The sequence below is a fragment of the Cavia porcellus genome, unplaced genomic scaffold (genome assembly GCF_034190915.1).
Source record: "Cavia porcellus strain 051 isolate PalLab524CR breed Dunkin Hartley unplaced genomic scaffold, mCavPor4.1 scaffold_14, whole genome shotgun sequence".
NCBI classification, from domain to species: domain Eukaryota; kingdom Metazoa; phylum Chordata; class Mammalia; order Rodentia; family Caviidae; genus Cavia; species Cavia porcellus.
In genome coordinates this window covers 36,203,062-36,216,317 of record NW_026947497.1, presented here as the reverse complement: position 1 = coordinate 36,216,317, position 13,256 = coordinate 36,203,062, and the positions used below count along the sequence as shown (strand labels likewise).

Here is a 13,256-nt window from a genome sequence, read left to right as displayed (position 1 = left end):
TTTTAAGTTTCTTTCCCTTCCTTATACATATTTTTAAAAGAAATATCTCAAAACTCTTTAGGAACTGTGACGTAATTGCAATAGTTAACAAAATGCTTAATTGAGTTTGATAAATACAATTTTGGAGTGAGGTTCATCAATTCTGAATGTTTGAATATAACACTTTCTCTCTCTCATTTCATTAAACAATTTTATTTTCTGAGACATGCTGTTACTATCTCTTACTGCAGACATTTCCTTCCATAGGAAAAGAATTGCAAACCAAGGAGACGTACCTTGAAATTGTCCCTGCAGAGCACGGCAACTTCTGTCTGGCTAAAGCCATAAGCTTTGGACGCTTCATGGGCAGTGGGGGAAGGGTGGTCATTTTGGACTATGGAAAAACAAGCAGAAATGGCATTGTAAAGAATGAATCCTCAAGGAATTCTTTAAGGCGTGATTAGTCTGTCTTCCCAGGGCGCAATGCCTCCATAGATAGAGCTATTGTTGTGTTACTTAGGAACAGTAGTCAGTGAGTGGATTCTACATGTTGCTTCTCTCATTATTTCTTTCTGCTGTTGGCTTTTCAGCCAATTTATCACTTGTCTGTATCTTCACTACAAACTAAATAAGAAGGAAACCTGATGAATGCATTGCAGATTCAGACAATCAGCTTGCTTTGCTAAAAGTTTTGTTGTTTAGGGGCATAGTTGCAATTAAAGAATGAAGGTTCTTAGGCTAGGTATGGATTTCAGATGCTTCTGTCTTGCTCTCCTGTCACAACCAGTGAATAAAAAAAGCTCGAACTTTATTGCTTTCTTAACATCATTCACAAATTAAGGCTTTCCTTAGAAGTGATAAGAAAGGTTTGTTTAAATTCCTTATCTCACACAGCATTTTATACCTGCGTGACCTACAACAAATCATAACCAATATAGGTTTTGAATATATTCAACAGATATTTATTGAGCTACTGCTTAGAGACAGGGCACTGTCCTAAGTGCCAAAGGTTAGTGAACAAAGGGACAAATATCTCTGACCTCACAGAATTTCCATTATAGGTATGGAGACCGGCAATACACATGTGAGCAAAAATGTATAGACTGTATATATTCTATAAATATCTTATCAAAATACATAAGATAAGAATATGTCTTATCCATTCAGGTGATAGATGACAAGATTTTATAGTGAAAAATACAGCAGGGAACTAGAAATTACACAGATGCTCACAAACACTAGAGTGAGCGATAAACAACAGCAAAACAGATGAGGTCAAAGGAGCTAAGGACAATTTTGGTAGTGTTCCAGCAGTACAGAGTCTTGAAATTTACTGTAAAAATTGTCACTTTTTTTTTTTTTTGTCATTGAGGGAAGAATCCACTGGAGGATAAGCAGCATTGAAATGACATAATTTCACATGCACTTTGAAAGAATCACTCCAGCTTCTCTTTTGAGGTGAGAAAATAGGGAAAGAAAGTAGGTAGCAGAGAGGCCAGCCGGGAGGCTGCTGTGATAGCGGGATGGAGAGAATGGTGGCTTATGTAGACATGAGGGTGAGGGTGTGATCAGGGCCAAGATAGGGCCACCTCTGGGCAGCTGAGACATGATAGTCCTCCGGTGCTACCAACCCATAGTTGGATGGGTTGGGGTGGGAACACTAAGACTTGAAGGAAAATCTTTTAAATTCAATAGAGATGGTCAGTCCTGCATTTCTGAAAAAAAAAAAAAAATTATTACCTTGGCCTAAAAACATTTTCCCACCTACTTAAAAAGATAATTCCAATGCAGGTCAATGTTTTATTTTAAATATAACACAATCCTAACCTTAGCTTATTGAGGCATAGTATATTCCACAAATCCTTTTTTGTATACTTTTACCTTGAAAGCATGACCACCCATAAACATTAGTCCTTTCCTTCAAAAAAAACATCCAGAACATACTGTGCATTTCACAGCATACCTTAGTAACATAGTGGCTTAGTTCTTTCTTAACTTAAAACTGTATTCGGTCTAATGTTCTATTAGTAGAGTTACTTGAAAAGTATAAATTTGCTAAGTGGTAACATTATGCAGAACATGTGTTAAAGATTATCTACAGACAGATTTGAGGGACACCACAGGCTTGCCCAGTTCACTTCCCATGAGCTTACTTACTCCACAGAAGCTGTGATGACTGAATTTCAGAGGCTTTCAAAGTTACAGACTAATTTTGGGACAAGCCAATTCTTAACCCTTACCCTGCCCTAATAGATTTCAAGATGGATAGAAGATAACAATAATTACACTGTATTGAGTACGGACATTCCATCTCTTCTAGTTAAGACTGTTCTGAGGGTCAATCTTTACTTACCAAAACATTATACAATAGCCTGGGACCAGGGGAAATTCTGCACAATTTCAGGTATCTTTGGAAGGTTCATCAAGATGCTTCCCCAAACTAGGAAGATGCAACATTTTGCAGATGGAGAAATAAGACCCCACAACTCTAATCCAAACAGGTGCATAGAATGCCTCCTCCCAGGAAAGTCTAGCAGTCTGTCATATAAAATTCACCCTTGTTCATCTTTACTTGCAATATACAGTTTTTTTCTAGAAAATATAAGCATCTAATGGAACCAAATGTGAATGATGTACATGGAGAGGAACATGTCTTCTTTGTCACATAGATCAACTACAGTTTTTTTTTTTTTAAACTCTACGCCAACGTTTCCTACCATTAAAGTTTCAGCTGCCAGTTCCTTCATTTTGCTCTCCTCTGATCTGAGAACATGAGCAGCAGGAGCACCTTTACTCTTAAATTTAGTTTAATGTAAGTATTGCAAGCCCTGCTGGCAAGCCTCAAGGCACAAACGGAATGGGGGGTGGTCAGAGCTGAATTAGCAAGTGGGAAAAGTTATTAACTACATGTTGGAAAAATATCCCTCAATCAATCTGTGTTGGAAAATTTAAGCTCATAGGATGGAAATCCAGCAGGCTCTCTTTTTGCTGTAAATTCATATCCTACCTTGCCTATACCTGTTGGGCAAGGTATTTTTTCATGATCAGTACATGGTCACAGAAGGTATTTTATTTTATGCAATGAATAATGTGTGACCTGAATTTGTTGATGCATAGAATATTTGAAATGCATGCAAATTATCTATGCAAACACTGTCTTTTTATGAACTTAAAAGTTTAGTATTATTTCTGCTGAATTCTCCTAAAGTAGGAATTAGCTGTATTCTAGCAAGCAGAAGCAACCAAAGGGAAAATGCAAGAGGGAATAAATACAAGTATGTGCAGGGACCTGACAATTCAGCCTTTAGTTTTATCTACAGAGTGATGAAAGCCTTTTATTCTGTGTTAATATGAGTTGCAGTGTTTTCCCTGTGCTGACCAGACAGTGGGACCCCCAACCCAGACTTGGGTGAGGAATACAACCAGTGCCGTGCAGTAAATGACTTGGGTCTGTAACAGAAATGGAACACACTGCCCTTGGCCATCAGAGTTCTCCCAGCTTGTTACTGCAGAGAAAAACACACTACAGGTGTGTAGTTACAAGAAGGGGAATCGCTCAGGTCCAGGTAAGAGAGAAGGAGAGTGAGAAGTACCTCTCTGGCTGGTACCAAGTGAACTTAGCCCACAGAACCCAGGCTGAAGCAGTCTGCTCAGAGGACCCAGAGGCAGCCCGTCAGTGCCAGCAAGTGGGCAGTGCTACATGTGGCACCACAGGGCTGAGACAAAGATCAAAAGGCCGCCTGCAGCCATTCCACTGTTGATATTCAGAAGAGATTTGGTGCAATCTTTGATCTGCTGGTTGGTTCTTGTATCAGCGGTTACAGTCTCTAAGTTTGGCCCCCACGTGCAAAGACAAATGAGAATGGAAAAATACAGGATGAAAGGTTTGAGAAATGTGTTTCATGGTGTGAGTTTAAATTTCTGGCCCCCAAGTAAAATTCTTCAAAGAATAACCCTCCCCTCCTGCCCTCTATCCCCAGGGGATGCCATCCTCAGGAACCATGGCACAGGGGTGCAGTGTAGACAGAGGCTACTCCGGAAAGGACTATATCTGAGGCTGACCTGTTCCCAGACTCAGTCACTTTGGGGTACAAGTTGGCATGAGAGAAATAAGGCAACAAGCCACAGCAAGAAAATGTACTATATATCCCCTAGAGAGTTCAGAACAAATATGACAGAATTATAAGAATTAAAACTTCTCAGAACCATCACCACAGACTCTTGTATTAAAGAAGCTTAAAGAAACATACAGAAGAAAAATCAGAAATTGTGCTCTTTATAACAGTAAAAACTATTCATGAGTTTAAGGAGTCATTAAATATGTTTATTCTTTGCCTTAAACTTTTTGAAACTTCTAGCACTCTGTGGTAGATAATTAGGCAGATTCCTAAATAAATAGAAATCAAGTTTCTCCCATCAACTGATTTATTGATGGTTAAATAACACAAAGTAGCAAAAGTGCCTGACACCAGGCCACGTGTCACTTGGTTTACATTTACAGATTATTAATGAACATCTCTCTAGCGTTAGAGATTTCATCCTGGAAACCAGGAAGCAAAACGTTATACAACAAAAGCGAGAGGAAAAACAAAAGTTACAAGTCAGTAGGATAACTCCCCTGCTCTCTCCAGTTGTGAAATTCAGTTCATTCATTCAAAAAATACTAAATTACTTGCGCTGAGGTAAACTTAAGAAGTGAAGCTAATCACTAACTGCAGGAATACCAAGCCATCTGTAATATGTGTATGTATTTATATACTCAAATAGTTTGTTCTTTTAAAATTATAAGACATGGTTAATTTTATTAATTGATTAATTAATTAATTTTACCAAAATCAAGAGCATCTGAGTTCCCTTTTGGTTCTCTCCCCGGACTTATTCTTACACCCTAGTTACTTTTCCGGGGGGATTGCCCAGCAATAAAAGCCTTCGTTTTTGAACTAAACAGCGAGGGTCTCCACTCAGGAAGCTGGACACCGCAGAAGGAGGAAGGTCTCATGGGGTCAGGGCACAAACAGCCTGGAAGAACAGCCCAGCTCTCCTAGAAGTAACAAAGTCCTGTCCCCAGCCTAGCCCACGCCATCACAAACCTCGCTGGACTGACTGTGGAGCAACACTGGTTTTCTGTCTGGAGGAAGAAGCCCCCCACCAGTACCAGGTGCGGGGCGCTCGCGCTGCCCTGCTTTTAGCCAGGTTTCAGAGGCAGAGTTTAGGAAAGAGAGGACGCGGAGAGCGTCTCCAGGGAAACGGAGGGGCGGGGCCGGTCGGTCGGGGGCGGAGTTAGGCTACATTGGGGCTAGGGATTGGACAGCTCTCCGACTCTTGCGTGTGGGGGCGGTGCCTGGTGTAGGGCTCTTTGACCCGGGACCTCCTGGCAGAGCCGACTTCTCTAGCAAGGCTGCTTTCAGAAGTTCACGGAATCTGGGCTGGAGTTTACCGCCCGGGTTATTTCCACCACAGCACTACATTCTCAGTATTTTTACATTTCCATTTTGTCCATGAGATTGGTGGAAAAGCGCTCGTTTTGCATTCATAACCCCATGATCTGTTGTGGTTTTATCTGTCTGGATAAACCGCCCACTGCCTCTCAGTGTCCTCTGTTGCTTCCAGACCCTTACACATACCTTTCCCAATTCTGTCTCCAGTAAAATAATCCGATTTTGAATTGTAGTCAACTAAAGAAACTCAATCCATGCCCCCTGTCCTTATTATTATTATTACTGCTAAACTTTTAGGTGAAATTTGGAATTTTATATTTACACAATCTAATCGTTACCCTGGTAATCTCATCCTATTTTTTCTTCTCTCACATGCAGGTGTAAAGAACGAGCCCTCTTGCTCATTCTCTCATATGCATAGGTGCAAACGAGTGAGGCTCGATGCTTAAAATTTTCAAATATAGAAGTGCAGTGAAGTGAGACTTTTTTTTATTCACCGTTCCCTGTTACATACACACTGTAAGAGAGGGAGCGGCGATATCGCTCACTGAGCTCATCTTATTAACCACGACATAACAAGCGTAACAACCGCAACCACGCTTTCATTACAGCACCTAATTTGCTGTAACGAATCACTAAATTATTTCTGTCAGCTGAGTGTACCGTACACATTCAGTTGATCGTTGTGAGTGCCAGTGATTGAGCTTTGCCTTATTCCTCACGTTAGGAAGTCCCCTTCTGTTCTTAGGAATTCATTTGCCAGTTTTCTCTTAACACAGCTCTGCTGTGACTCCTGTAAATTCTGTTCCTGTCCTTATTCTTTTCCTGTGTTAGAGGTTTGTGAATTTCAAGAGGAAGACAGCAGTGATGCAACTGATCCTTGCTCTTGTGTAAGAACAGCTGGAGTGCCCTTTTCTGACCTCTGCTCTGAAGAAAAGGTTTTAGGTCATGTCAGCTTGCCCAAAATGCACATGTTAATCATCTAGTGAAAGCCGATGCATCACAAAATCTGAACAGTTGTTCTTGAAGTATGCTAGTTATCTCACTCTTACAAAATGAAAATTATTCCAAATCTTCCTTATTTTGCTTATATTTTTTACTGAATGTATCGCTCTAATATCTGAAGAAAGAATGTACTAAGTTAGTTTTTGTGTCTGACCATGTCTTTGTGTTTCCTGTGGTCAACTGGCAGGATTGGATATTCTAGGTGACTATTATTTTCCTCAGCATTTAGAAGTTATTATTTCATTTTACTCTGTTGCCCAGTATCACTTTGATTTTCCTTCATTTCTGTGTGTTCTCTTAATTAGATCTATGTTGGCAGTGACTACAACAAATATCAAGGCCTACAAGTTTATTGCTTCATCACAATATACAATCATCCTAAATCAGGTTTGGATTATTACATGTCATTGTCACAGTACAACTGGACTGTGAGGGTTGTCACCACCTTTATCATTGCTGTCTGTAGCAGAAAAGATAGTGCAAGCAAACTGCATAATAGCTTCAAAATATTCATCCAGCATGATAGCCAGCTCTTCCTTTCAAACCTCATTGGCAACAATAACTCAAACATACTCAACTTCAGGCAGGAAACTGTGATCTCACTGTGAGTCTGACTGAAGAACCAAATGTCTGATCACAATGATTATTCTCCAAAGTACCTTTTTCTCCTGAAAGCAGCGCTTTCTTAGTTTAATCTTTTTATCCTCTGATTTCTGACATCTCAAGGTGTTCTTGAGACAGAATCCTTCAGTTAAGTACGTGCATCTTTCTTCAGATTTAGATAGTTGTCTTTTATTTTAAAAGTAATTTCTTTGTGCAATTTTGCTTTCTCTATGATTGCAGTTATGAAATATAGAACTCTTAGAATTGTTGCTTATATTTCTTTTTGATCATTTTCATTCTCTATCTCTGGAAATTTTTGAAAATATTATTTTCCAGTTTTTCACTGATGTTTTTGTGGGTAGAAGGGGTCTTTGAGAATTCTTTAATTTTCCTGATTGTTCCTTTCAATAGATTTTTAAAATAATGAATGTCACATCTTCTCAATTATCTCTGAATGTATTAACTAATTTTTAAGGTTTCTCTTTTTTCTTTAAGTTACCTTTTTCTCCAGGAAAATTTTTCTTCAGTTAATATAGAAATTTCTCTTTGTGTACCTCATTGTCTTTGGCTGCAACATTAATTACCAATAAGTTCAGCTACTAGTAACAGAAAGAAAAGCAAGAAGACAAAAAGAAAAGAAAAGAAAAGTAAAGAAAAGAAAGAAAAAAGGAATTAGAGTGATCTCCCACAGTTTCAAGACTCCTAGCCTCTTGTTTTGAGGCTCTTGTGTATGCATTCCGTTCCCAAGATCATCTCAGTGATGACCCAGCCTTTGCTTCTGCATTTTGTCTGAAGAAAGCCTGTACAGGGTCATGTTCTTTTCAAGAAAATGAGCACATCTGTACTTGCTTCATTCGGCTGGCAAGAACTTGACTGTACTGTCGATTCACTTCATTGAAAACTGAAAAATATGATCTTTGGCATAACCTTGTGACTTATTAAAAACCAAGTTTGTATAACTATGGGAAATAAGGAAGAATTATTAGTAGTTGAAGCTCAGCATTAATCCTATAAGTATTGGTTCATCTTTAAGGAAAACTGAATTTCTGGTGTAATTTGCCTTTATTATTTTTGAAATAAGACTGTTTTTCTCTAACTTTTGGATTTGAGTGAGAATTTTGACAGCTCTAGATGCAGTGGGCAAATCATGTCTCCTTGGGTTTCTTTTAAGGTGACAGCAAAAAGGCACCAGCTATTTATTTGATCTTTATACCCAAATATGAAGCAGCTCAACATTCAGGCACCAATATGTACACTTGGAATCCAAGTTCATTTAGTATCCTCACAAAGAAGTTGTGCTCATGTTTAAAACCCTCGATGTCTAGAGATGAGGTGGTCAGACAGGGTGTGAATTAATTCACCCCTAATTTGCCTCATGTTCTTACCGAATTTCCCCCTTATTTTCATTTTCAGTCTTTCGATAATTACTTAGTTCTACTTCCCCTGGAGATGCTGTGCAGTAACTCCAGGGCTTCTGTTGGAAAATCATCCATTATACCTTCGGTGCTGTGGCTTCTTTTATTTATTTTATTCTTTAACCTGTTACCTTCCACTTTGTCTTCAAAGGTCTGTAAATTCTCTCGCTTGTTACAGACATCGCCTATCTTATTTTCACTATGATTATTATTGACTATGATATTTATAAGTTTCTATTTTACTGACATCCTGAAAGGTAAGGGAGATATACCACACTATTCAGATTCTAAATCTTCCTTAGGAAAAGAATTCTAAAATACAGCCGAGAAGGGCCAGGGATATAGCTCAGTGGCATAGCACCTGCCTGGCAAGCATGTGGTCTTGAGTTCGATTACTGGTTCAAAAAAAAAAAAAAAGAAAAAAAAAAACAAAAAACAAAAAAACAATGATGCAGGAAAAATTAAGAGGAAGAAAAAAAACCCCCAAAATATAGAATAATAATAGAAATATAGTGAAAACGACAGGCCTGTTGTGCATGACTGTAATTCCAGTTTACTTGGAAGACTGAAGCAAAAGGATTGCAAGTTTGAGGTCAGTTTGTGAAACTGTACTGGATCCTGTCTCAAGAAAAGGGGTAGAGAGGAGTGCTTGGGATGGAACTCAGTGATACACCATCACTAAATTTAACCCCCAGCGCCACCAGAAAATAAGAAGACACTTATTAGCTCATATAGCCCAAACATAAAATATCTTCAATTTATAACAGATCACTAATTTTTATAAATGTATAACAGTTTAATTTATTTAAATGTGCATTGGCTATTATGTATTTATTTCTTGTTCCAGTGTCAGTGCTCTAAATTCCTGTAATCAAGAAATAAGAATGTGTCAGAAGATAAACATGTTTCAGATAAGTACCTTGGAATTTAAATTTTGAATAGCAAAACAAAGAGCCCAAAAGTATTTGGCATTTATTCTATACCAGCCGCAGTTTCCTATTACAATTCCTGCCAAAAAATCATTGTTGTGGTTTGTGCACCTCTTAACTTCAGTCACTGTTGATTCTTGGCAGTTCCTGAGCTCAACTGTTCAATCCTTGTCTGTTTGCTTCAGCCTAATTTGGCTATAGTAACATTTTGTTGCTTGGGAATAAATTCTAACTAATAAAGATGTTGGTACTAGGGGCTGCATTGGAGACAGTGGGTCCCCAGGGAGCTGTAGGGTCCTTGGGTTTGGTCATCTACATCTAGTAGGATAATGAAGTTCTAGTCCTTGTTGTTTTAAAATAACACAGAAAATTGTAACGCCTTTGGATGGGAAAGCTAGTAATTTTCAACTCATAATATTTATAAATAATTGTGTGTTAAAGATACTCAACTCACCAAAGATCATCATGAAATAATGAAGAATTTAGGCTTTTGAGACTGAATACATGTTTTTGGTGACACTGGATAATTTAAACAAGAGAATGATAAACTCAACAAATTCTGTTCTTAAAACAGGGAGTATAACTCAGAAGCTTTGTATGACCACTTGAAAAATATCAAGTGACTTACTCACAGCAAGAACTGCTTCTTTAACTCAGGAAGATCAGACATGTAAGTGTTAGAGCACTCATCAGAAAAGAGTACCAGTTTAACAATAGAAATGGAACTCTCTGGGAATATTTAGGAGATTTGAGTAGCTTAACATTCTCAGCCCCTATTAAACCTCTTCCATTGAGGAGGCACTTTGCTTAGAAAATTCCTTTCCTTTGTTTCATATAGATGTTGATTCATTACATAAAAATATTGTTATTTTTTTTGCTTGAGACTTTTATTTAAGAAAGAATTACAAAATAGTTTTTCTTACCAAAGTGTTTTAGTTAGATATGTAAACAGAAGGGTATTCTATCATGTCTTGGGGGAAAACTTTTCTTAAAAAATTGAACTCTGAGAAGGTTTCATACACACACACACATACACACACACACACACACACACACACACACAATTGCTAGTTTGTGTCAGCAAAGCTCTATGCACATTATTTTAACCTGAAAAATAGATTTTTGGGAAGATTCTTCAACAAAAAGACTGGAACACAATGTTAAAAAGAATGAAATTGTCAAATGGGTACATTTCCCAGAGAATTGAGATTCTATATGCTACTTTAGGTGACTGAGTGCATCCTACATAATAACACTTCTTCGGCTTGATAAATAAAAATTGGCAAACTGGAAAGTAAATTGTGTTTTAAAAAAATAACTTAATTTAAGGGAAGAAATTGACAGTCTTTCACAGACAAGAACACAAAGGTACATTGATCATGCATGAATCATCTCTTAACTATGTTCCTTAAGAAAATCTTGAAATTTCCTTTCATTCAAGTTTTGAGATCTATGGAGGAAAGTGCGACAGCCTTTGCTAACTTCTTTCCGTGGTTTGGAGTGGGAGTGGGAGGTGTTATAGTGAAAGTGGCACCATGACTTCGAAGGAGATGCAGTATTCCTAGATAAAAGAAGAAAGATCATTAAAACGCAACAGGAGAATAAGTGTATTTTCAATAACACACAGCAATGCTCTTGTGTTAATTAGAATGGCATGATGCAAAGATTTCTTACTGTGATTTATTGGTCATGGCATTGCCAGGAATTGAATGAAGAGTAACTCATTTGCTCAGAATTTGATTTGAAAGAGAATAGGAGAGAAATATTCTAACTCTGATAAACCGAGGACTGACTTAAATTAGTATAAGAGAAAACAGAGTTCTAGTCTTACTATATTCTAAGACTAGACCCAAAGGCCCTTGAATCCAGAAATTCCACAAAGGCATACTCTGAATTTTTTCCTTACTCTTTCTCAAAGGTAACTTCTGCATTTACTCAGGTAGTTACACTGAAGGAAAGGGTATATTCAAAACTTTTGGATAGTTAAACACAAACTGAACTAATGCTAGTTTCTAGGGACCCAAAATATTCATACTATTATATAGTAAGTGAAAGACTTTTTAAAAAATTTCTCAAATATACTGATTTCATCCTATTGTAAAGTCCACTAAATCTTACTGAATGCTGTAGAAAAATGGTGTCACTTTTAGTGGCCACTTGACCTATGGAATAACTTTTACTATAAGAGGAGAGGGATGAGAGGTCCTTGAGAATGTTCCATGCAGCAACTGCACTGAGTTAAAACATTGAAAGGATTAATTAGATTATAATAAAGTTTCTCAGGAAGTTTTCCTAAAGTCAAGGATACAAGAGCCAGAGACAATAAAAAACACAAGGCAACTTCTGGTCAGTCCTTGATCTTCCAAGTTCACAAGCTACACTTCATTGTTAGAAGAAACGTTTCCCAGGTAATTGTTTCCACTCCATTCATTTCAATGACAAAACCACACTGTGTAAACGTACAGTTCACCAATCAATACATTTTTTTTCTTTTTTTTTATTTAAAGAAAAGGAAACAAAAGAATACATGGAGATAAAAAAGGGTAGAAATAATACAAACTTACAGAAAAACAAACGGTAAGAAATTGCTGGTTGATAAGTTACACATTGTCATCTTAGAAATAGCTGCTCATGTTATAGAATTAAAGTATTTAGAATGACATTCATAAAGTGACACTACAAACCCTTCTGTTCTATGATCGAACAAGAGCTCAGTAATATGGTTATCAGTCCTACACATTTGTTTTACATCTCAAAGAGGGTAAGATTAAACATATCAAAACAGAACAAAGCAGTTAAAAAAAAATTTAAAGAAATACAGATTTCACAGCAAGCCCACTGGAGATCTTTATTGTCTATCTAATTGTCTCTAGTTTCTTACAAATAGTTGTTCCCATCTTCACCCACCTTATATACTTATTGTATATTATAGAACTAATCAAATCATTGGAGGCTTTTTAGGTCCTCAAGTTCCAAATTAGAGAAGACAATAGTAACTACCATCGCATCTCTCATTCTCTTTGTGATAGCTGTCCCCATCTCTACATATGCTGAAATTGAACTCAAGAAACCAGTCCAATGTCATTCTAATCAGTGAACAATAGTGTTGCTAGTATTTCTATCATAATGCTACAAAATTAGCCTCGGGTTTCTTAGCATCTCTTCCTCAGAGTATCTGTTCATTACATCTTGCATTATATAATCTGTTCCCGTAAATAATTAAAAAGAAGGAAAAAAAACCCCATGTGTGAATTTCTACATATATATCTATCCTCTCTGTATTATAGGGAATACCAAGTCATAGCAAGACAGCAAAACAATTTCCTAGCAAAACATGCAATGGATAAGACATATAAGACCACAATATAGATGATCTTCCGTAGTTACTATGTCTTCTCTTGTTAGTTTCAATAGATTTGACCACAACACTGGCTTATTATAGTTAAATATAGTATCACCTATTTTTATAAAAATTTAACTTTGACAGCAATCAATACATTTTTTAATAGACAATGTAGACAAGCTAGTACAGAGCATATTCGGGGGGAGTTTCAGACATTAAATGGCCGCTACAGTTGGAATATTGTTCGTGCCCTCCAAAATTCATAGTGAAACCTGATGACTGCTGTGGTGATGGAGGAAAAAGGGGCCTTGTAGAGGGATTAATGCCTTTCTTGTTGGACTGGATTCCTTACTAGTAAAGTGGCTGATATAAAGTAAGATCGTTCACTGTGTTTTCCCTTCCTGCTTGTCTTTTTTTTTTTTTTTTCATGTTCTGATGCAACACAAGACCTTTGCTAGCTCTTTCTGCCCCATCTTGGATGTCTAGTCTCCAGAACGTAAGATAAATAAACTTCTTTCCATTACAAATGAAACAGAAAACAGAC

At 37.3% G+C, this 13,256-nt stretch overlaps 1 protein-coding gene across 1 annotated transcript in view; it reads right to left on the bottom strand.

Annotated features, from left to right (window-relative positions):
• The window catches only part of Ttc29 (tetratricopeptide repeat domain 29), a 219,524-nt gene extending 214,285 nt beyond the window's left edge, over nt 1-5,239 (bottom strand). Inside the window, exons 1-2 of the mRNA XM_023560358.2 lie at nt 5,070-5,239; nt 276-373 (exon numbers count right to left, since the gene is read on the bottom strand). Of these exons, the coding sequence (XP_023416126.2) occupies nt 276-367 (92 nt within the window). The 5' untranslated portion in view covers nt 368-373; nt 5,070-5,239. The remainder of the gene's footprint in view (nt 1-275; nt 374-5,069) is intronic.
• Between the last annotated feature and the right edge of the window lie 8,017 nt (nt 5,240-13,256).